Source organism: Rhinatrema bivittatum, chromosome 2 (genome assembly GCF_901001135.1).
Source record: "Rhinatrema bivittatum chromosome 2, aRhiBiv1.1, whole genome shotgun sequence".
NCBI lineage: Eukaryota > Metazoa > Chordata > Amphibia > Gymnophiona > Rhinatrematidae > Rhinatrema > Rhinatrema bivittatum.
In genome coordinates, this window is record NC_042616.1 from 818,867,690 (window position 1) to 818,892,229 (window position 24,540).

At 53.1% G+C, this 24,540-nt stretch overlaps 1 protein-coding gene across 1 annotated transcript in view; it reads right to left on the minus strand.

The window, feature by feature from the left end:
- Nucleotides 1-3,409: 3,409 nt before the first annotated feature.
- BOP1 (BOP1 ribosomal biogenesis factor) overlaps nucleotides 3,410-24,540 on the minus strand; it is a gene marked incomplete at its 3' end in the record, with an annotated part of 183,453 nt that continues 162,322 nt past the window's right edge. Inside the window, 6 exon segments of the mRNA XM_029592293.1 lie at nucleotides 3,410-3,698; nucleotides 11,222-11,402; nucleotides 11,558-11,690; nucleotides 14,297-14,366; nucleotides 19,042-19,122; nucleotides 22,066-22,227. Coding sequence (XP_029448153.1) covers nucleotides 3,410-3,698; nucleotides 11,222-11,402; nucleotides 11,558-11,690; nucleotides 14,297-14,366; nucleotides 19,042-19,122; nucleotides 22,066-22,227 — 916 coding nt within the window.

Below are 24,540 nucleotides of genomic sequence, written 5' to 3' on the forward strand. Positions count from 1 at the left end.
ACAAGAGCAGCTAAGAGGGAAGAGTAACCTCAGTACAGTGCTAGGTGACACAAGAGCCACTAAGAGGGAAGAGAAACCTCAGTACAGTGCTAGGTGACACAAGAGCCACTAAGAGGGAAGAGTAACCTCAGTACAGTGCTAGGTGACACAAGAGCCACTAAGAGGGAAGAATAACCTCAGTACAGTGCTAGGTGACACAAGAGCCGCTAAGAGGGAAGAATAACCTCAGTACAGTGCTACGTGACACAAGAGCCACTAAGAGGGAAGAGTAACCTCAGTACAGTGCTAGGTGACACAAGAGCCACTAAGAGGGAAAAGGAACCTCAGTACAGTGCTCGGTGACACAAGAGCCGCTAAGAGGGAAGAGTAACCTCAGTACAGTGCTCGGTGACACAAGAGCCGCTAAGAGGGAAGAGTAACCTCAGTACAGTGCTAGGTGACACAAGAGCCGCTAAGAGGGAAGAGTAACCTCAGTACAGTGCTACGTGACACAAGAGCCGCTAAGAGGGAAGAGTAACCTCAGTAGAGTGCTAGGTGACACAAGAGCCGCTAAGAGGGAAGAGTAACCTCAGTACAGTGCTACGTGACACAAGAGCCGCTAAGAGGGAAGAGTAACCTCAGTACAGTGCTACGTGACACAAGAGCCGCTAAGAGGGAAAAGTAACCTCAGTACAGTGCTACGTGACACAAGAGCCGCTAAGAGGGAAGGGTAACCTCAGTACAGTGCTAGGTGACACAAGAGCCACTAAGAGGGAAGAGTAACCTCAGTACAGTGCTAGGTGACACAAGAGCCGCTAAGAGGGAAGAGTAACCTCAGTACAGTGCTAGGTGACAAGGGCCACTACGAGGGAAGAGTAACCTAAGTACAGTGCTAGGTGACACAAGAGCCGCTAAGAGGAAAGAGTAACCTCAGTACTGTGCTAGGTGACACAAGAGCCACTAAGAGGGAAGAGTCACCTCAGTACAGTGCTAGATGACACAAGAGCCACTAAGAGAGAAGAGTAACCTCAGTACAGTGCTAGGTGACACAAGAGCAGCTAAGAGGGAAGAGAAACCTCAGTACAGTGCTAGGTGACACAAGAGCCGCTAAGAGGGAAGAGTAACCTCAGTACAGTGCTAGGTGACACAAGAGCCACTAAGAGGGAAGAATAACCTCAGTACAGTGCTAGGTGACACAAGAGCCACTAAGAGGGAAAAGTAACCTCAGTACAGTGCTCGGTGACACAAGAGCCGCTAAGAGGGAAGAGTAACCTCAGTACAGTGCTCGGTGACACAAGAGCCGCTAAGAGGGAAGAGTAACCTCAGTACAGTGCTAGGTGACACAAGAGCCGCTAAGAGGGAAGAGTAACCTCAGTACAGTGCTACGTGACACAAGAGCCGCTAAGAGGGAAGAGTAACCTCAGTAGAGTGCTAGGTGACACAAGAGCCGCTAAGAGGGAAGAGTAACCTCAGTACAGTGCTACGTGACACAAGAGCCGCTAAGAGGGAAGGGTAACCTCAGTACAGTGCTAGGTGACACAAGAGCCACTAAGAGGGAAGAGTAACCTCAGTACAGTGCTAGGTGACACAAGAGCCGCTAAGAGGGAAGAGTAACCTCAGTACAGTGCTAGGTGACAAGGGCCACTACGAGGGAAGAGTAACCTAAGTACAGTGCTAGGTGACACAAGAGCCGCTAAGAGGAAAGAGTAACCTCAGTACTGTGCTAGGTGACACAAGAGCCACTAAGAGGGAAGAGTCACCTCAGTACAGTGCTAGGTGACACAAGAGCCACTAAGAGGGAAAAGTAACTTCAGTACAGTGCTAGGTGACACAAGAGCCGCTAAGAGGGGAAAGTAACCTAAGTACAGTGCTAGGTGACACAAGAGCCGCTAAGAGGGAAAAGTAACCTCAGTACAGTGCTAGGTGACACAAGAGCCGCTAAGAGGGAAGAGCAACCTCAGTACAGTGCTAGGTGACACAAGAGCCACTAAGAGGGAAGAGTAACCTCAGTACAGTGCTAGGTGACACAAGAGCCGCTAAGAGGGAAGAGTAACCTCAGTACAGTGCTAGGTGACACAAGAGCCGCTAAGAGGGAAGAGTAACCTCAGTACAGTGCTAGGTGGCACAAGAGCCGCTAAGAGGGAAGAGTAACCTCAGTACTGTGCTAGATGACACAAGAGCCGCTAAGAGGGAAGAGTAACCTCAGTACAGTGCTAGGTGACACAAGAGCCGCTAAGAGGGAAGAGTAACCTCAGTACAGTGCTAGGTGACACAAGAGCCGCTAAGAGGGAAGAGTAACCTCAGTACAGTGCTAGGTGACACAAGAGCCGCTAAGAGGGAAGAGTAACCTCAGTACAGTGCTAGGTGACACAAGAGCCGCTAAGAGGGAAGAGTAACCTCAGTACAGTGCTAGGTGACACAAGAGCCGCTAAGAGGGAAGAGTAACCTCAGTACAGTGCTAGGTGACACAAGAGCCGCTAAGAGGGAAGAGTAACCTCAGTACAGTGCTAGGTGACACAAGAGCCGCTAAGAGGGAAGAGTAACCTCAGTACAGTGCTAGGTGACACAAGGGCCGCTAAGAGGGAAGAGTAACCTCAGTACAGTGCTAGGTGACACAAGAGCCGCTAAGAGGGAAGAGTAACCTCAGTACAGTGCTAGGTGACACAAGAGCCGCTAAGAGGGAAAAGTAACCTCAGTACAGTGCTAGGTGACACAAGAGCCACTAAGAGAGAAGAGTAACCTCAGTTCAGTGCTAGGTGACACAAGAGCCGCTAAGAGGGAAGAGTAACCTCAGTACAGTGCTAGGTGACACAAGAGCCGCTAAGAGGGAAGAGTAACCTCAGTACAGTGCTAGGTGACACAAGAGCCGCTAAGAGGGAAGAGTAACCTCAGTACAGTGCTAGGTGACACAAGGGCCGCTAAGAGGGAAGAGTAACCTCAGTACAGTGCTAGGTGACACAAGAGCCGCTAAGAGGGAAGAGTAACCTCAGTACAGTGCTAGGTGACACAAGAGCCGCTAAGAGGGAAAAGTAACCTCAGTACAGTGCTAGGTGACACAAGAGCCACTAAGAGGGAAGAGTAACCTCAGTACAGTGCTAGGTGACACAAGAGCCACTAAGAGGGAAGAGTAACCTCAGTACAGTGCTAGGTGACACAAGAGCCGCTAAGAGGGAAGAGTAACCTCAGTACAGTGCTAGGTGACTCACCTCCGTCTCAGCAGCCGTCCCCTAATACCATGCTGGGAAGGAGCAGCACCAGACTGAGAGCCAGGGGTGCCAGGGCTGAAATCCCACTGACCCCACCTGCGTCCACCCTGCGCTGCCTCAGATACAGTCTTGAATTCGATCATTCGTTCCCTTGCCTTGCAGCTATAACCGTTAGACCAGCCCTGCTCTGGGAATGTGCTCGGGCGGCTTCTCTGACTCCTTACCTCCGGGGTGAACTGCCATGCTGGACACCCACTTGCAGTTGGTCAGCAGCTTCTTGGTGAGCTCCTGCTTGAGGAGGTTGTAGATACGGACGTAGCGCTGGGTGGCCACGAAGAAGAAGGGCCTGACAGGGTGGAAGAGGACGCACTGCACCAGCCCCTTGCTTCTGCTGAAGGGGTTCTGGCTTCGCCGCTTGCTGACCTGATGGATCAGAACTTGCATATTCCCGTTATCCGGGAGCACACTGGCAAAGTAGTCTCCTTTCCCATGCCACGTCACTTGCTTCACAGACTAGGGAGGGAGAAAAGAAAAAGAGCACTTCCTTGTATCAGCCCAAACACAGGACAGCATGAAAGAGAGACAGGTGCATCATCTTCCTAACATGTTACACTAAAACACATTATCTGGCTCTCCGACTTTACCTTTTATTATTCCAGGCTTTACCCCTCACTCCCCCACAGCTAAGGATCCTCTGTGCTTATCCCAGGCTTTACCCCTCACTCCCCCACAGCTAAGGATCCTCTGTGCTTATTCCAGGCTTTACCCCTCACAGCTAAGGATCCTCTGTGCTTATCCCAGGCTTTACCCCTCACAGCTAAGGATCCTCTGTGCTTATCCCAGGCTTTACCTCTCACTCCCCCACAGCTAAGGATCCTCTGTGCTTATCCCAGGCTTTACCCCTCACTCCCCCACAGCTAAGGATCCTCTGGGCTTATCCCAGGCTTTACCCCTCACAGCTAAGGATCCTCTGTGCTTATCCCAGGCTTTACCCCTCACTCCCTGACAGCTAAGGATCCTCTGTGCTTATCCCAGGCTTTACCTCTCACTCCCCCACAGCTAAGGATCCTCTGTGCTTATCCCAGGCTTTACCCCTCACTCCCCCACAGCTAAGGATCCTCTGTGCTTATCCCAGGATTTACCTCTCACTCCCCCACAGCTAAGGATCCTCTGTGGTTATCCCAGGCTTTACCCCTCACTCCCTCACAGCTAAGGATCCTCTGTGCTTATCCCAGGCTTTACCTCTCACTCCCCCACAGCTAAGGATCCTCTGTGCTTATCCCAGGATTTACCTCTCACTCCCCCACAGCTAAGGATCCTCTGTGCTTATCCCAGGCTTTACCCCTCACTCCCTGACAGCTAAGGATCCTCTGTGCTTATCCCAGGCTTTACCTCTCACTCCCTCACAGCTAAGGATCCTCTGTGCTTATCCCAGGCTTTACCCCTCACTCCCCCACAGCTAAGGATCCTCTGTGCTTATCCCAGGCTTTACCCCTCACTCCCTGACAGCTAAGGATCCTCTGTGCTTATCCCAGGCTTTACCCCTCACTCCCCCACAGCTAAGGATCCCCTGTGCTTATCCCAGGCTTTACCCCTCACTCCCTCACAGGTAAGGATACTCTGTGCTTATCCCAGGCTTTACCCCTCACTCCCCCACAGCTAAGGATCCTCTGTGCTTATCCCAGGCTTTACTCCTCACTCCCTCACAGCTAAGGATCCTCTGTGCTTATCCCAGGCTTTACTCCTCACTCCCTCACAGCTAAGGATCCTCTGTGCTTATCCCAGGCTTTACCCCTCACTCCCCCACAGCTAAGGATCCTCTGTGCTTATCCCAGGCTTTACCCCTCACTCCCACACAGCTAAGGATCCTCTGTGCTTATCCCAGGCTTTATCCCTCACAGCTAAGGATCCTCTGTGTTTATCCCAGGCTTTACCTCTCACTCCCTCACAGCTAAGGATCCTCTGTGCTTATCCCAGGCTTTACCTCTCACTTCCCCACAGCTAAGGATCCTCTGTGCTTATCCCAGGCTTTACCTCTCACTCCCCCACAGCTAAGGATCCTCTGTGCTTATCCCAGGCTTTACCTCTCACTCCCTCACAGCTAAGGATCCTCTGTGCTTATCCCAGGCTTTACCTCTCACTCCCTCATAGCTAAGGATCCTCTGTGCTTATCCCAGGCTTTACCCCTCACAGCTAAGGATCCTCTCTGTTCCCACTCTTGTGAAGCGGGACCACCACCGCTCTTCTACAATCACTCGGCACCACTCCCGTTTCTAGGGATCTATTGAACAGGTCACACAGCGGAGCCGTCAGCTCATCTCTGAGCTCCCTCAGTATCCTGGGATGAACCTCATCAGGCCCCATGGCTTTGTCCACTTTCCAGGGATCTATTGAACAGGTCACACAGCGGAGCCACCAGCTCATCTCTGAGCTCCCTCAGTATCCTGGGATGAACCTCATCAGGCCCCATGGCTTTGTCCACTTTCCAGGGATCTATTGAACAGGTCACACAGCGGAGCCACCAGCTCATCTCTGAGCTCCCTCAGTATCCTGGGATGAACTCATCAGGCCCCATGGCTTTGTCCACTTTCCAGGGATCTATTGAACAGGTCGCACAGCGGAGCCGCCAGCACATCTCTGAGCTCCCTCAGTATCCTGGGATGAGCCTCATCAGGCCCCATGGCTTTGTCCACTTTCCAGGGATCTATTGAACAGGTCACACAGCGGAGCCCCCAGCTCATCTCTGAGCTCCCTCAGTATCCTGGGATGAACCTCATCAGGCCCCATGGCTTTGTCCACTTTCCAGGGATCTATTGAACAGGTCACACAGCGGAGCCGCCAGCTCATCTCTGAGCTCCCTCAGTATCCTGGGATGAACCTCATCAGGCCCCATGGCTTTGTCCACTTTCCAGGGATCTATTGAACAGGTCACTCAGCGGAGCCGCCAGCTCATCTCTGAGCTCCCTCAGTATCCTGGGATGGACCTCATCAGGCCCCATGGCTTTGTCCACTTTCCAGGGATCTATTGAACAGGTCACACAGCGGAGCTGCCAGCTCATCTCTGAGCTCCCTCAGTATCCTGGGATGAACCTCATCAGGCCCCATGGCTTTGTCCACTTTCAGTTTCCCCAGCTCTTCCCATACATTTTCTACTGTAAATGGAGTTACATCTACTCCCCTCCCCTCCAGTTTCTTGTTAACTAGCGATGGTCCTTCTCCAGGGTCCTCTTTAGTGAACACCGAACTGAAATATTTGTTTAATATTTCTGCCATTTCTTCGTCTCTCTCCACACATTGATCCTTTGCACCTTTCAGTCTCACTATACCACTTTGGACCTTTCTCTGATGTATCTGAAAAATGTTTTGTCACCTCTCTTTACCTCTTTGGCAATCTTTTCTTCCCAGCATCCTGTACATAAGATCATAAGTGCCAGGCTGGTTCAGGCCAAGGTCATCGAGCCCAGCATCCTGTGCATACGAACATAAGCAGTACCAGGCTGGTTCAGAGCAAGGTCCATCGAGCCCAGCATCCTGTGCATACGAACATAATCAGTGCCCGTCTGGGCCAGATCAAGGTCCATCGAGCCCAGTATCCTGTGCATACGAACATAATCAGTGCCCGTCTGGGCCAGATCAAGGTCCATCGAGCCCAGCATCCTGTGCATACGAACATAATCAGTGCCCGTCTGGGCCAGATCAAGGTCCATCGAGCCCAGTATCCTGTGCATACGAACATAAGCAGTGCCCGGCTGGGCCAGATCAAGGTCCATCGAGCCCAGTATCCTGTGCATACGAACATAATCAGTGCCCGTCTGGGCCAGATCAAGGTCCATCGAGCCCAGTATCCTGTGCATACGAACATAAGCAGTGCCCGGCTGGGCCAGATCAAGGTCCATCGAGCCCAGTATCCTGTGCATAAGAACATAAGCAGTGCCAGGCTGGGTCAGATCAAGGTCCATCGAGCCCAGTATCCTGTGCATAAGAACATAAGCAGTGCCCGGCTGGGCCAGATCAAGGTCCATCGAGCCCAGTATCCTGTGCATACGAACATAATCAGTGCCCGTCTGGGCCAGATCGAGGTCCATCGAGCCCAGTATCCTGTGCATACGAACATAAGCAGTGCCCGGCTGGGCCAGATCAAGGTCCATCGAGCCCAGTATCCTGTGCATAAGAACATAAGCAGTGCCAGGCTGGTTCAGATCAAGGTCCATCGAGCCCAGTATCCTGTGCATAAGAACATAAGCAGTGCCAGGCTGGTTCAGATCAAGGTCCATCGAGCCCAGTATCCTGTGCATAAGAACATAAGCAGTGCCAGGCTGGGTCAGATCAAGGTCCATCGAGCCCAGTATCCTGTGCATAAGAACATAAGCAGTGCCAGGCTGGGCCAGATCAAGGTCCATCGAGCCCAGTATCCTGTGCATACGAACATAATCAGTGCCCGTCTGGGCCAGATCAAGGTCCATCGAGCCCAGTATCCTGTGCATACGAACATAAGCAGTGCCCATCTGGGCCAGATCAAGGTCCATCGAGCCCAGTATCCTGTGCATAAGAACATAAGCAGTGCCCGGCTGGGCCAGATCAAGGTCCATCGAGCCCAGTATCCTGTGCATACGAACATAATCAGTGCCCGTCTGGGCCAGATCAAGGTCCATCGAGCCCAGTATCCTGTGCATACGAACATAAGCAGTGCCCGGCTGGGCCAGATCAAGGTCCATCGAGCCCAGTATCCTGTGCATAAGAACATAAGCAGTGCCAGGCTGGTTCAGATCAAGGTCCATCGAGCCCAGCAATCTGTCTCCAATAGTCTGGGGCATAAGTACCCCCAATCTGTTTCTTCTTTCTCACTCCCAGGGATAAGTGCCGGCTTTCCTGAGTCTCCCTGTCTAATAACCATTTATGGATGTTTCCTTCAGGGACTTCTCTAACCCTCTTTTGAACCCTCCCATGTTACTTCACGTGAGCACATCCTCCTGCAACAGATTCCACTGAATCATTAAAAAATATTTCCTACAATTTGTTTTGCATGTGCCACTTCATAGTTTCATGGAATATCCACTAGTCCTAGTGTTGTCTGAAAGGGTAAAGGAAAGTTAGTTCTTACCTGTTAATTGTCGTTCCTGAAGTACCACGGATCAGTCCAGACTGTGGGTTGAGCCTCCTTTCCAGCAGGTGGAGACAGACTAAAACTGAAAGGATATCCTATATGAGGACAAAGCCTACCCTGTAACCCTTCAGTATAACCAATGTCAAAGCAGAACACAACAAAACCAGAATAGGATCAAGCAAGTAACCATAAAGCTCAATGGAGCAGATGTAGAACAATGTAAGAAACACGGTATGACTTACAGCTCTTGCATATACTTGGTATTCAAAACGACCAAGGCTTCCGGTGTAATCGCTCGGTATTCTTGTAAAGGATTAAGTATCAAAATCTGTGAATCTGCAAGAACAAGCTTCAAGAGGACAGAAATAAAGACAGACAGGGAAGGGCGTCTGTTCTGATCCATGGTACTACAGGAACGAAAATTAACAGGTAAGAACTAATTTTCCTTTCCCTGTACATACCCGGATCAGTCCAGACCGTGGGATGTACCAAAGCTTCCCTATCCCGGGTGGGACTGAGACAGCCCCGCTCGAAGCACTTGCCGCCCAAAAGAACCAAAAACCGGCGCTTGCACATCCAGACGGCAGTGTCGAGCAAACGTATGCAGGGACGTCCAGATGGCGGCCCTGCAAATCTCCTGTGGAGAAACGGATTGACTCTCCGCCCAGGAAGTAGCTGAGAACGTAGCAAATGAGCCTTTAAGCTTTCCGGAATTGCCCGTCCTTGGCAGAGATAAGCCGAGGAAATGGCTTCCTTCAACCATCGTGCAATAGTGGTCTTAGAAGCCGGCTTGCCTCGATTGGGACCACTCCAGAGGACAAAAAGATGGTCCGAGACCCGAAAGTCATTGGTAACCTGAAGATACCCGAGTAAAACGCGTTTGACATCCAGTTTACGAAGATCGCCACCAGCGGTACCTGCAATCTCCTCCGGAGAAAACACTGGAAGCTTGGATAAGTTCTTGGAGGAGAAGTCCATTAATGGCTATTAATCAAGTTTACTTAGGGAATAGCCACTGCTATTAATTGCATCAGTAGCATGGGATCTTCTTGGTGTTTGGGTAATTGCCAGGTTCTTGTGGCCTGGTTTTGGCCTCTGAGGGAAACAGGATGCTGGGCTTGATGGATCCTTGGTCTGACCCAGCATGGCAATTTCTTATGTTCTTATATGTTCTTACCGACTGGTTGACATGGAAGGCGGACACCACCTTCGGAAGGAAGGAGGGCACCGTTTTGAGAGAAAAACTGAAGTCGGAGAATCGCAAAAAGGGTTCCCGACAGGACAACACTTAAATCTCAGAGACCCGCCGAGCGGAGGTGATCGAAACAAGAAAAACTGTCTTGAGCGTAAGGTCCTTTACCGTAGCCTGGCGGAGAGATTCGAACGGAGCAGAACAGAGGGCCCAGAGGACCAGATTGAGACTCCACGACGGACAAGTATTGCGAGAGGGCGGCCACAGGTGTTTGACTCCCCTCAAGAACCAAACCACGTCCGGGTGAGCCGAAAGCGGAATCTTGCACGCGGAGGGAACTGGCGGAGAGGCCCTTGGAGAGATCCTTCTGCAGAAAAGAAAGAACCAACGAGACCGGGGCGGAGCGTGCTGAGACAACGGACTCCTCACAGACAGTCTCAAATACCTTCCAAACGCGCACGTAGGCTAGAGAAGTAGACTGCTTCCGGGCTCGTAGCAAAGTGGAGATGACCTCCTCCTTATAGCCCTTACGCCTCAGGTGTCGCCGTTCAAAAGCCAGGCCGCTAGACAAAAGCGATCGGCCTGGCCGAAAAATACGAGCCCCTGCCGAAGTAGACGAGGAAGATGGCCTAGCCGCAGAGGTCCGTCCGTCACCAGGTTGACAAGATCCGCAAACCATGGCCTGCGAGGCCATTCGGGTGCTACCAGAACCACTGGCCCCCGGTGTAGTTCTATTCTTCTGAGAACTTTTCCCACCAGGGGCCACGGAGGAAACACGTACAGAAGGACGTCCGCGGGCCAAGGAAGAGCCAGAGCATCCACGCCCTCCGAGCCGTGGTCCCTCCAGCGGCTGAAGAACCGATTGGCCTTGGCACTGTGCATGGTTGCCATTAAGTCCAGTTGGGGGAGACCCCACCTGCCGACGATCAGATCCATGGCTGCTTCCGAGAGTTCCCACTCTCCCGGATCGAACGATTGGCAACTGAGAAAATCGGCCTGAACATTTTCCTTGCCCGCAATGTGGGAGGCCGCCAGGCAATCCAGGTGTCGTTCTGCCCAAGCGAAGAGACAGCAGGCTTCTAGGGCCACCAGGTGACTGCGGGTGCCCCCCTGACGATTGATGTAAGACACGGTGGTGGAGTTGTCGGACAGCACTCTCACCGCTTTGCCGCGTATGAGGGGCAGGAACTCCTACAGAGCCAGACGCACAGCCCAGGCCTCCAACCGATTTATGTGCCAGCGAGGCTGAATCGGGGACCAGATCTCCTGAGTGGACTGGGACAGGCAGACCGCACCCCAGCCCAAAAGACTGGCGTCCATGAATACTATCGTCCACTGTGGAGACTGAAGGGGCATTCCCCGGAGAAGATGGGGGAGCGAAAGCCACCACTGCAAATCGGCGACGGTAGAGGCTGAAAGGGGGAAGACTATGTGAAATTGTTCCGACACCGGCTGCCAACGGGATACTAAAGTTGGAGAGTTCATAAAACAGGGTATATGTGTGTGTGTGTGGTAGAATGTGTGTGTGTGGTAGAATGTGTGTATATGTGTGTGTGTGGTAGAATGTGTGTATATGTGTGTGTGTGGTAGAATGTGTGTATATGTGTGTGTGTGGTAGAATGTGTGTATATGTGTGTGTGTGGTAGAATGTGTGTATATGTGTGTGTGTGTGTGTGTGGTAGAATGTGTGTATATGTGTGTGTGTGTGTATGTGTGTGTGTGTCACGCACTGGTTCCCACCTTCTCGTGCGTGACGATCAGTCGCACTCCCTTGCTGTACGCGTCTCCGTCTGCACTGGCCCACGTCACAGGCTGCACGCGCTGCTCGTCAGGATCCACGAAGGCCGAGATCATGTGATCGGTGGAGCTGCAGAGCAGTTTATCCCCTAAGCAGGGGTTCAGAAGAAGCACCGAGCGCTCCCTGCAGGAGGAGAAGAGTTAAACTCCTGTCACGAGTGAGAGAGACCAGAGCATTCCCTCGCCGGCAGAAACTCGGGGACCCTGCTCCCACCATCTACCGGGGCAAGTCCCACACCAAACCCCGCTGTCACTGAGCACAAAACAGGTTCAGCTTACACACAGGCGGCCAGCAGACAGAGGCTGGGATTGGGGTTCCAAGCGACGCTCCTCACTGCTCCTTCCACATCTATGGATTTCATGCAGCGAGCTGTGCTCACCTCCCAGAATCGCACCGTGCGGTCATCCGAGCCTGAAACATACAACATACAACCATCTGCAACTAAAGGGCTACTCAACCCATCTGTACCGTATGCGACACCCAGCTCACTGCTCTGCATCATGCTCAAAGCCAAGGTTCATCCCCATCTACACTTCAAGGGACACCCCTCAATATCCCACACACTGCTGTATCTTCCCACGCTGGCACACAGTCACAACTAACAACTAACCATAGCTGATGATTGACTTTACCCCTCACTCCCTCACAGCAAAGGATCCTCTGTGCTTATCCCAGGCTTTACCTCTCACTCCCTCACAGCTAAGGATCCTCTGTGCTTATCCCAGGCTTTACCCCTCACTCCCCCACAGCTAAGGATCCTCTGTGCTTATCCCAGGCTTTACCCCTCACTCCCCCACAGCTAAGGATCCTCTGTGCTTATCCCAGGCTTTACCTCTCACTCCCTCACAGCTAAGGATCCTCTGTGCTTATCCCAGGCTTTACCTCTCACTCCCTCACAGCTAAGGATCCTCTGTGCTTATCCCAGGCTTTACCCCTCACTCCCTCACAGCTAAGGATCCTCTGTGCTTATCCCAGGCTTTACCCCTCACTCCCCCACAGCTAAGGATCCTCTGTGCTTATCCCAGGCTTTACCCCTCACTCCCCCACAGCTAAGGATCCTCTGTGCTTATACCAGGCTTTACCTCTCACTCCCTCACAGCTAAGGATCCTCTGCGCTTATCCCAGGCTTTACCTCTCACTCCCTCACAGCTAAGGATCCTCTGTGCTTATCCCAGGCTTTACCTCTCACTCCCTCACAGCTAAGGATCCTCTGTGCTTATCCCAGGCTTTACCCCTCACTCCCTCACAGCTAAGGATCCTCTGTGCTTATCCCAGGCTTTACCTCTCACTCCCTCACAGCTAAGGATCCTCTGTGCTTATCCCAGGCTTTACCTCTCACTCCCTCACAGCTAAGGATCCTCTGTGCTTATCCCAGGCTTTACCCCTCACTCCCCCACAGCTAAGGATCCTCTGTGCTTATCCCAGGCTTTACCCCTCACTCCCCCACAGCTAAGGATCCTCTGTGCTTATCCCAGGCTTTACCCCTCACTCCCTCATAGCTAAGGATCCTCTGTGCTTATCCCAGGCTTTACCTCTCACTCCCTCACAGCTAAGGATCCTCTGTGCTTATCCCAGGCTTTACCCCTCACTCCCTCACAGCTAAGGATCCTCTGTGCTTATCCCAGGCTTTACCTCTCACTCCCTCACAGCTAAGGATCCTCTGTGCTTATCCCAGGCTTTACCTCTCACTCCCTCACAGCTAAGGATCCTCTGTGCTTATCCCAGGCTTTACCTCTCACTCCCTCACAGCTAAGGATCCTCTGTGCTTATCCCAGGCTTTACCTCTCACTCCCTCACAGCTAAGGATCCTCTGTGCTTATCCCAGGCTTTACCTCTCACTCCCTCACAGCTAAGGATCCTCTGTGCTTATCCCAGGCTTTACCCCTCACTCCCCCACAGCTAAGGATCCTCTGTGCTTATCCCAGGCTTTACCCCTCACTCCCCCACAGCTAAGGATCCTATGTGCTTATCCCAGGCTTTACCCCTCACTCCCTCATAGCTAAGGATCCTCTGTGCTTATCCCAGGCTTTACCTCTCACTCCCTCACAGCTAAGGATCCTCTGTGCTTATCCCAGGCTTTACCCCTCACTCCCTCACAGCTAAGGATCCTCTGTGCTTATCCCAGGCTTTACCTCTCACTCCCTCACAGCTAAGGATCCTCTGTGCTTATCCCAGGCTTTACCTCTCACTCCCTCACAGCTAAGGATCCTCTGTGCTTATCCCAGGCTTTACCTCTCACTCCCTCACAGCTAAGGATCTTCTGTGCTTATCCCAGGCTTTACCTCTCACTCCCTCACAGCTAAGGATCCTCTGTGCTTATCCCAGGCTTTACCTCTCACTCCCTCACAGCTAAGGATCCTCTGTGCTTATCCCAGGCTTTATGTCTCACTCCCTCACAGCTAAGGATCCTCTGTGCTTATCCCGGGCTTTACCCCTCACTCCCTCACAGCTAAGGATCCTCCGTGCTTATCCCAGGCTTTACCTCTCACTCCCCCACAGCTAAGGATCCTCTGTGCTTATCCCAGGCTTTACCTCTCACTCCCTCACAGCTAAGGATCCTCTGTGCTTATCCCAGGCTTTACCTCTCACTCCCTCACAGCTAAGGATCCTCTGTGCTTATCCCAGGCTTTACCTCTCACTCCCTCACAGCTAAGGATCCTCTGTGCTTATCCCAGGCTTTACCTCTCACAGCTAAGGATCCTCTGTGCTTATCCCAGGCTTTACCTCTCACTCCCCCACAGCTAAGGATCCTCTGTGCTTATCCCAGGCTTTACCTCTCACTCCCCCACAGCTAAGGATCCTCTGTGCTTATCCCAGGCTTTACCCCTCACTCCCTCACAGCTAAGGATCCTCTGTGCTTATCCCAGGCTTTACCCCTCACTCCCTCACAGCTAAGGATCCTCTGTGCTTATCCCAGGCTTTACTTCTCACTCCCTCACAGCTAAGGATCCTCTCTGCTTATCCCAGGCTTTACCCCTCACTCCCACTGTTAGACATGCTGAGTGGAGAGTCCTCACCTGACGCCAGCCACTGCCCGTCGGGGGAAACACTGATGCAGCGTACGAGGCTGCTGTGTCCACGATAGACCTGCAGAAGAGAGGAGAGAAAGGCTCAGAGTGAGACTCACATCCCAGCCTGCCAGAAACAGAGAGGTGCAAGAGGGCAGCTGAGAGTCAGCAGGTCCAAAGATTTCCACAGCCAGCATTAAGGGCTCGGTCTCCATTCTGTTACATGTCTTGTATGTTATGTGGACTCATCTGGAGCCCCCGCTGTGATAAGCACTTTAGGACATATACACAGTAACATTGTACTGACGGCAGAAAAAGACCGATGTGCAATCCAGTCTGCCCAGCAAGTTTCCTATCAGTGACTACTGCTCCAGGCAGGTTACCCCCAAGTTTCTGTTAGGGGTAGTAAAAGAAAATGGAGAAATTACTTACCTGAGAATTTTGTTTTCCTTAGTGTAGACAGATGTACTCAGGACCAATGGGTTATGTGCTCCCCTGCCAGCAGATGGAGACAGAGTCAGGTTTCAAAGCTGACGTCACCCTAGATTCAACCCTGCAGTGACCTCAGCCATTCAGTATTCTCTTCAAAAGCCACTGTGGACATAGTATTGAAAAAAAGATGATTAAAATGGATAACTGTAACTGTACTCAACCAAACACTGAACCCCAGCAAGATTATAGATGCCCTGATCTAGTGACTGGATGGCTGCTTACACGTAATCTCTTGGAATCGATATCCACTCCATGGGCGAATCCTTGCCACCATTCTTGGACGGGATGCTGAGTCCATCTGTCTACACTAAGGAAAATGAAATTATCAGCTAAGTAATTTCTCCATTTCCTAGTGTGTAGCCAAGATGGAATCGGAACCAATGGGATATACAAAAGCTGCTCCCGATCGGGGTGGGAGGCTGCCCGCAGTCTGGTTAACATCGCCCTTGCAAAGGCTGTGTCTTCTCGGGCCTGAACTTCCAGGTGATAGAACCTGGAGAAGGTGTGCGAGGAGGACCACCTCACTGCTCGGCAGGTGTGCAAGGAGGAGCACCTCACTGCTCGGCAGGTGTGCAAGGAGGAGCACCTCACGGCTCGGCAGGTGTGCAAGGAGGAGCACCTCACGGCTCGGCAGGTGTGCAAGGAGGAGCACCTCACGGCTCGGCAGGTGTGCAAGGAGGAGCACATCACTGCTCGGCAGGTGTGCAAGAATGACCACCTCACTGCTCGGCAGGTGAGCAAGGAGGACCACCTCACTGCTCGGCAGGTGTGCAAGAAGGACCACCTCACTGCTCGGCAGGTGTGCAAGGAGGACCACCTCACTGCTCGGCAGGTGAGCAAGGAGGACCACATCACTGCTCGGCAGGTGTGCAAGGAGGACCACCTCACTGCTCGGCAGGTGTGCAAGGAGGAGCACCTCACGGCTCGGCAGGTGTGCAAGGAGGAGCACCTCACGGCTCGGCAGGTGTGCAAGGAGGAGCACCTCACGGCTCGGCAGGTGTGCAAGGAGGAGCACATCACTGCTCGGCAGGTGTGCAAGAATGACCACCTCACTGCTCGGCAGGTGAGCAAGGAGGACCACCTCACTGCTCGGCAGGTGTGCAAGAAGGACCACCTCACTGCTCGGCAGGTGTGCAAGGAGGACCACCTCACTGCTCGGCAGGTGAGCAAGGAGGACCACATCACTGCTCGGCAGGTGTGCAAGGAGGACCACCTCACTGCTCGGCAGGTGTGCAAGAAGGACCACCTCACTGCTCGGCAGGTGTGCAAGAAGGACCACCTCACTGCTCGGCAAGTGTGCAAGGAGGAGCACCTCACTGCTCGGCAGGTGTGCAAGGAGGACCACCTCACTGCTCGGCAAGTGTGCAAGGAGGAGCACCTCACTGCTCGGCAGGTGTGCAAGGAGGACCACCTCACTGCTCGGCAGGTGTGCAAGGAGGAGCACCTCACTGCTCGGCAGATGATGATGGGAGACAGCAGTCCAGCTTCTGCCCTTGAGACCGCCTGAGCCTTAGTGGAATGAGCTTTAACCTGAAGGGATAATGGCTTCCCTGCCTCCACACAGGCTCCTGTGACCACCTCCTTAACCCAGTGAGCTATGGTAGCCCGTGAAGCTGGTTCGCCCTGCTTCCTTCCACCGCGAAGGACAAACAACTGGCTCCGTCTTTCAGCCCAATTCCGAAACTTCCAGATACTGCACTGGAATAACGCCCAATATTTTTCAGGGGCGTAGGTACTGGGATGATAGCCCTCATCCTGAGGAGCCTTAACAGTGTAGTCTCCACTGCCTGCTGCTTGTGCTGGGAGTGGCAAGGAGATATCATGAATATGTCCTAAGGAGGGTAGCGAAATTCCAGTGCATATACTCGTCTGACCTCCAGTATCCATTTCTACGAAGTAATCTCGACCCGCCATTGGTAGAAGAGAGATAGTCGACCCGCTATCTCCTCGTTCCAAGGGTGGGTCAGCAAAACTTCACTGGGGCGTTCAGGATGAACCTGAACCCGAGCCTGACCCTCTCTTGGGCTGCCGATTCCGAAAGGACAGAGACCTCTGAAATGTCGAGTTTCTGTAGGGGCGAAAGTATTGGGAGCCCTTGGATCGACTCCTTATGGGCGAGGGGTGCTGTAACTGCTTTATCATCTTCTAATAGCCGGGGCACTGGAGATTCGCCCCATTTACTGGCCCAGCTTTTCCAATTCGCTTCCTTATCCTCTGGCTGAGATAAGGACTAGGTCTGAGCCCGCATCAGATAAAAAGGCGGTGGCAGGTTCCATAACCTCTCTGCAATTCGTCTCTGAGCTGTCCATCTCCTGAGAGAGAAGCAATCACAAATGAGCTACCAGGGCATAACAAGAAGCAATCTGTAAGGCCTGTTTAAGGATGGACTCCATCCGCCTATCGTGCGCATCCTTTAAGGCCGCTCCTACCACCACTGGGATAGTTGTTTTGCTTAGAAGATGGCACAGACCATTGCATCCACTTTAGGGAAATGCAAATGTTCCCTCGCTGCCGGATCCAGTGGGTAAAGAGCTTCCAACACACATCCACCTTTAAAACTTGCTTCTGGGGCGTCCCATTGCAGGTCAATCAACTCCTGGATGGCTTCCAGTACTGGAAAGTAGTAAGTGGCTTTCCATAGGGAAATCAGAATGGGATTCTTCTTTGGGTCCGTCAGAGTCCGCCCCAGGAACTCCCAGCATCTTCAGGTCTAGGAAACCAGGGCCGGCAATTCGTCTTTATGGAAAAATCATAACATGGTCCGATACAGTTCTAAACCAGGATTTCCCCATCTTCCAAGGAATCTGGATCCTCTTCTTCGTCCGTGCCATCCGGGTCCCTGCCAGGGACACTCTTGGTGAGGCGAGGCATGCCCCAAGGTCTGCCGACAGGACTGGGAGAGGGAGGGCTTTACGGGCTGAGGTTCCGTCCGGACAGGGGCAAGTGAGGTAGCAGACTGTGCCCGTACGAAGACTTGGAAAGCCTTGAAAGAATTTCACCCAAGAGAAGGCGGCCGGGTCCATGCCTAGCCCAGGAGGTACTGGGTTAGGTGCTGCTAAATTTCCCTCTCCCATGGATGACCCAGTCCCGGGGGTACTCTGATCCGGGGTACTTCCGGTTAGGGCTGTGGCTGCCCCATCCTCCGAGTGGGAGGAGCCGGGCTTAGCAAAGTCCGGGGAGGCCAACTCTCCCTGGGCTTCCTCACCGTGCTGACACAAGCAAGAATCCAGGTCAGACTCTGCAGTCTTAATGTGACAAGCAGCGCAGCGAGAACGGCGCTTGTGTTTCTTTGCTGCCGGAGCCACTGGCGACGGTAACTGTGTGTTAAAACGGCTCGTGCTTAAAATTTTATGCGCACAGATTCCGGGCGCCTACGCGAGCCGCAGGGAAGCACACGCACAGCCCGTGCGCCCGGCTTTACTTGTATTCTGCGTGTATGTACGCGCGCGCGATGTTATGTGCACAGCTGACACGCACTGCACGTACCGAAGCTCTACGGTGTGCAATACAGCTACAAAAACGCACACAAGATGGTGCCACTGAGGCTTTCGATGCGGTGCGCCAAGCAGGGCCTAGCCCACCAGGAGGCCGCTCAACCCGCTCGGAAGCTCACTTCCCCTTACCCCAACGGAATCAGGAACGATGTCAGTGCGGCGTACTGAGCAAGAAGGACAGACGAAGTCTTACTGAAATACTTCCAACGTTCCTGAATCAGGAGGAAATCCTCTTCTCTTCCTTTTACTTACCTGGGCTCAGCGCTTACCGGCTGAGCACAGAGACGGTCTCAGGCTGCGGGGAGAAAGGGCTTTGGCCATCACCGCCGAGCTCGGCTTCCTGCACCTGCTGCGTTTCAGGCACACCTCTGAGGGATCTCGGAAATCATCTCCCGGGGGAGGGACCTTTAGGTTTCACTGCAGGAGAGCGGGGCTCAATCTTTCTCCAATTTAAAAGCAGATTTTCTTCTTCCAAAAGGAACAGCGATCCCCAAGAAAAGCACGTCCGCATCTACTGGAGACGGAGAAATACTGAAGGGCTGAGGTCACTGCAGGGGTGTTATCTAGGGTGACCTCAGCTTTGAAACCTGACTCAGTCTCCATCCACTGGCAGGGGAGGATAAACGCACTGGTCCTGAGTCCATCTAGCTACACGCTAGGATCACCAGTTTATAAATTTTATAAATACAGGCCATCAATTAAATTGATATAAATTCCTAAAGCATTAAGAGATGATTACAAGGTATCCTGAATAGTGTGCGTTCTCACCAGGGCCTGGGTGCAAGGGAAGGGCTGCAGATCCTTTGGTTTTGGCAGCTTGGGGATCAGGTCCTCAGGATCCACATTCACCTAGAGCAGAAGAGAAAGACTGGTGAGTGCACCTTGTCACCCCCCCACAGATCACAAGAGACGGGCATCTACAGGAGGCTCCAAACAGCTGCATCTCACACCCACCCTAATCTCTCCTCCATACCACCTCCACCAAACTCTCTCCTCTGTACCACACCCGCCCTACTCTCTCCTCCACACCACACCCACCCTGATCTCTCCTCCACACCACACCCACCCTGATCTCTCCTCCATACCACCTCCACCATACTCTCTCCTCCGTACCACACCCACCCTACTCTCTCCTCCACACCACACCCACCCTAATCTCTCCTCCATACCACCTCCACCATACTCTCACCTCCACACCACACCCACCCTACTCTCTCCTCCACACCACACCCACCCTGATCTCTCCTCCACACCACACCCACCCTGATCTCTCCTCCATACCACCTCCACCGAGCCACCTCCACCATGATCTCTCCTCCGAACCACCTCCACCATGATCTCTCCTCCGTACCACCTCCACCATAGTCTCTCCTCCGTACCACACCCACCCTAATCTCTCCTCCATACCACCTCCACCATACTCTCTCCTCTATACGACATCCACCATATTCCTCCTCCGTACCACACCCGCCCTAATCTCTCCTTCATACCACACCATACTCCGTACCACCTCCACCATACTCTCTCCTCCGAATCCTCGCCTCCGAGCCACCTCTACCATGATCTCTCCTCCATACCACACCCGCCCTGATCTCTCCTCCGTACCATCTCCGCCATACTCTCGCACACCACCTGCCCTGATCTCTCCTCCGTACCACACCCGCCATACTCTCTCCTCCGAACCATACCCACCCTCTCCTCCTTCCCACACCCGCCATACTCTCTCCTCTGAACCACACCCGCCCTGCTCTCTGCTCCGTACCACACCCGCCCTGCTCTCTGCTCCGTACCACACCCGCCCTGATTTCTGCTCTGTACCACCTCCACCATACTCTCTCCTTCATACCACACCCGCCCTGATCTCTCCTCCATCCCACACCCGCCATACTCTCTCCTCCGAACCACACCCTCCCTGTCTCCTCCATACCACTTCCACCATACATTCTCCTCCATACCACACTTGACCTGCTCTCTGCTCCGTACCACACCCGCCCTGATTTCTGCTCTGTACCACCTCCACCATACTCTCTCCTCCATCCCACACCCGCCATACTCTCTCCTCCATCCCACACCCGCCATACTCTCTCCTCCATCCCACACCCGCCATACTCTCTCCTCCCGAACCACACCCTCCCTGTCTCCTCCATACCACTTCCACCATACATTCTCCTCCATACCACACTCGACCTGATCTCTCCCTCCATACCACCTCTGCCATACTCTTGCACACCACCCGCCCTGATCTCTCCTCCGTACCACACCCGCCCTGATCAATCCTCTGTACCACACCCGCCCTGATCAATCCTCCATACCATCTCCACCATACTCTCTCCTCCGTACCACACCCGCCCTGATCTCTCCTCCGTACCATCTCCGCCATACTCTCGCACACCACCTGCCCTGATCTCTCCTCCGTACCACACCCGCCATACTCTCTCCTCCGAACCATACCCACCCTCTCCTCCTTCCCACACCCGCCATACTCTCTCCTCTGAACCACACCCGCCCTGCTCTCTGCTCCGTACCACACCCGCCCTGCTCTCTGCTCCGTACCACACCCGCCCTGATTTCTGCTCTGTACCACCTCCACCATACTCTCTCCTTCATACCACACCCGCCCTGATCTCTCCTCCATCCCACACCCGCCATACTCTCTCCTCCATCCCACACCCGCCATACTCTCTCCTCCGAACCACACCCTCCCTGTCTCCTCCATACCACTTCCACCATACATTCTCCTCCATACCACACTCGACCTGCTCTCTGCTCCGTACCACACCCGCCCTGATTTCTGCTCTGTACCACCTCCACCATACTCTCTCCTTCATACCACACCCGCCCTGATCTCTCCTCCATCCCACACCCGCCATACTTTCTCCTCCATCCCACACCCGCCATACTCTCTCCTCCATCCCACACCCGCCATACTCTCTCCTCCGAACCACACCCTCCCTGTCTCCTCCATACCACTTCCACCATACATTCTCCTCCATACCACACTCGACCTGATCTCTCCCTCCATACCACCTCTGCCATACTCTTGCACACCACCCGCCCTGATCTCTCCTCCGTACCACACCCGCCCTGATCAATCCTCTGTACCACACCTGCCCTGATCAATCCTCCATACCATCTCCACCATACTCTCTCCTCCGTACCACACCCGCCCTCATCTCTCCTCCGTACCACATCCACCCTGATCAATCCTCCGTACCACACCCGCTTTGCTCTCTCCTCCGTACCACACCCACCCTGATCAATCCTCCATACTACCTCCACCATACTCTCTCCTCCATAACACTTCCTTGCCACACCCACCCTACTCCATAACACTCTCCTCTGAACCACACCCACCCTACTCTCTCCTCCGCCCTGATCTCTCTTCCGCACCAAAGCTGCTCCGCTCTCCCCTCTGTATATCCACCATGAGCCACCCTAATCTCTCCTATGTAACACATCCGCACATTGATATGAAGGCTTCTGGCCAGGCACGCTGGGATATCCCATCTCTTTAGCCAACACCACGATTTATTAATGACCACCAATGAGGCATTACTGGCATGAAAGGCTAAACCCACAGCATTACACTTAACGGGACATTCCCGCTCATGCCAGGATAACCCCATGACATCATTTCTAGTTCACATACCAAGAGATCCAACAACTGTACCACAAATTGTTCATGAGTGACAGGCGGCAGTAGCAGGAACAGTACCACAGTGGTGATGGGTTAAACCTGTGGGAGCTACCCCGCCGGTCTATACATGGGAGTGACCTTGGAAACATACGTACCCTCATCTTGCGCTGCCGCGGGCAGAGGTAAAGGTCCAGGCAGCGTTCAAAACGCTCATGGATGAAGCGAGGATAGGCAGGGACGGCACGCAGGCATTTGTACTTCTGAGGGATTACATTCAGTCTCCTCTCCCCTGGCTCCTGCTCCTGCCACGTCAGCTTCTGCAGGTGGGAAAAGGGAAAAGCAAGGCAAGATTCATTCGCACAGGGACCCAATCACCCGGAGGCAGACGACATTAAAAACCCACCAGAACAGAACTGACCCAGCTCGCCGTGCTTGCCAGGCAGGACTGAGAGAAAGGAACAGAGTCCATGCTCTCTTAGTTTTGCAAGAACAGAAAGCTGGCACCACATTTCACGACTGGAAACGATCTTGATGCCGTTGATGCCACAGGAACGTGGGTCAATTAGGTTAGGGTAAGGTGATGACACAGGATAATGGGGGGTAGCATGGAGGGCCTCAATAATCGATGATGACCAGAGGGCCCCAGAGATTAACACCACAGGATCTGGGTGGAGTAGAGTGAGGGAATAGGGTCGCAAGGATTGATAATACGGGATCTGTGGGGAGAAGAGTGAGGGCTCCAGGAGTCAATAACACAGGATTGGAGTGGGGTAGGGCAAGGGTGGAGGGACACAGAGATGGACGACAAAGTATCTGGGGTGAGGGTAGTGTGAGGGATGCAGGATCACAGTGATTGATGACATAATTTGGGGTAGAACAGGGTAATGCTGTAGGGTCAAAGGGTACGATGACAGGATTTGGGGTAGAACAGGGTGATGCTGTAGGGTCAAAGGGGACGATGACACAGGATTTGGGGTCGGGTGGAGTAAGGTGATGCTGGGGTCGCTGACAGAGGATTTGGAGTCTGTTGGAGTAGGATGATGCTGTAGAGTCACAGGGTTTAGTGACACAGGATTTGGGGTAGGCTGGGGAAGGATGATGGTGCAGGGGCTGATACAGGATTTGGTGTTGGGTGGGATGGGATGGAGTTACATGAGGGCCTTAGGGACGGATTAGAAGAGATCTGGGTGGGGTATGGCAAAGGCTGCAGGGGTCCTAATATAGATGATCTGGGGGGTAGAATGAAGGAAGAGGATCGCAAGGATCGATGAGACAGACTTTGGGGTGGGGGAAGTGTGATGGTGCGGGGGTCGAAGACATAGGATCTGGTGGGGTTGGGTGAGGACAGTGGACCATGGGGGTCAATAACACAGAATCTGGGTGGGAGTAGAATGAAGACCGCTGGGGTCAATGATAGATCTGGATGGAGTAGGGATTGATGATATAGGATCTGGTGGGATCAATAATGGAGAAATTACTTACCTGATAATTTCGTTTTCCTTAGTGTAAACAGATGGACTCAGGACCAGTGGGATGTACAAAAGCTACTCCCGGATAGGGCAGAAGGCTGCCCGTGGCCCACTTAATACTGCCCTTGCAAAGGCTGCGTCTTCTCAGGCCTGAACATTCAGATGGTAGAACCTGGAAGTGGTGTGTATGGAGGACCACGTCACCGCCCAACAGATCTTGGCGGGCAACAGCAGCTTGGTTTCTGCCCAAGAAACTGCCTGGGCCCTCGTAGAATGAGCCTTAACCTGTAGTGGTAAGGGCTTTCCTGCCTCTATGTAGGCTGCCTTGATTACTTCTTTGATCCAGTGGGCTATGGTCGCCCGCGAGGCCGCTTTTCCTTGCTTCTTTCCGCTGTGAAGAACGAACAAGCGATCTGTTTTGCATACTGGTTCCGATTTTTCCAGGTATCGCACCAGGAGTCTGCCGACATTTAGGTGGCGAAGAAGGCGTGAGTCTTCAAAGTCCTTATGTTCATCCGGAGATGGCAGGGAGATGGCCTGGTTCAAATGAAACTCGGAGAACACTTTCGGTAGGAAGGAGGGGACGGTACGCAGCTGTATGGTTCAGGAGTGAACCTAAGCAATGGTTCCCAATAGGATAGTGCCTGTAGTTCGGAGATGCGACTAGCTGAACATATTGCGACTAGGAATACCGTCTTCAACGTTAAGAGGCGTAGTGAGAGCCCGCACGTTGGTCTGAAGGAAGCTCCTGCTAGGAAGTCTAATACTAGACTCAGGTTCCATAGGGGCACTGGCCACTTTAGGGGTGGCCAGAGTTGTTTAATCCCTTTCAGGAAGCGGGAAAAATCCGGATCAGTTGATAGTCGGATACCGTCCACTTCGGCTTTGAAGCAGGACAGTGCAGCTACTTGGACCTTGAGGGAGTTGAGTGACAACCCGTTCTTCATACTGTCCTATGGAAGTCCAGAATCATGGGAATCTTGGCCGTCCGTGGGAGTACCCTGCGGTCCTCGTACCAGGCTTCGAATATTCTCCAGATCCATATGTATGACAGTGATGTGGAGAACTTGCGAGCTTGGAGCAGGGTGTCAATCACAGCCTTCGAGTAACTGTGCTTTTTTAGGTGAGTCCTCTTAAGGGCCAGACTGTAAGAGAGAATCA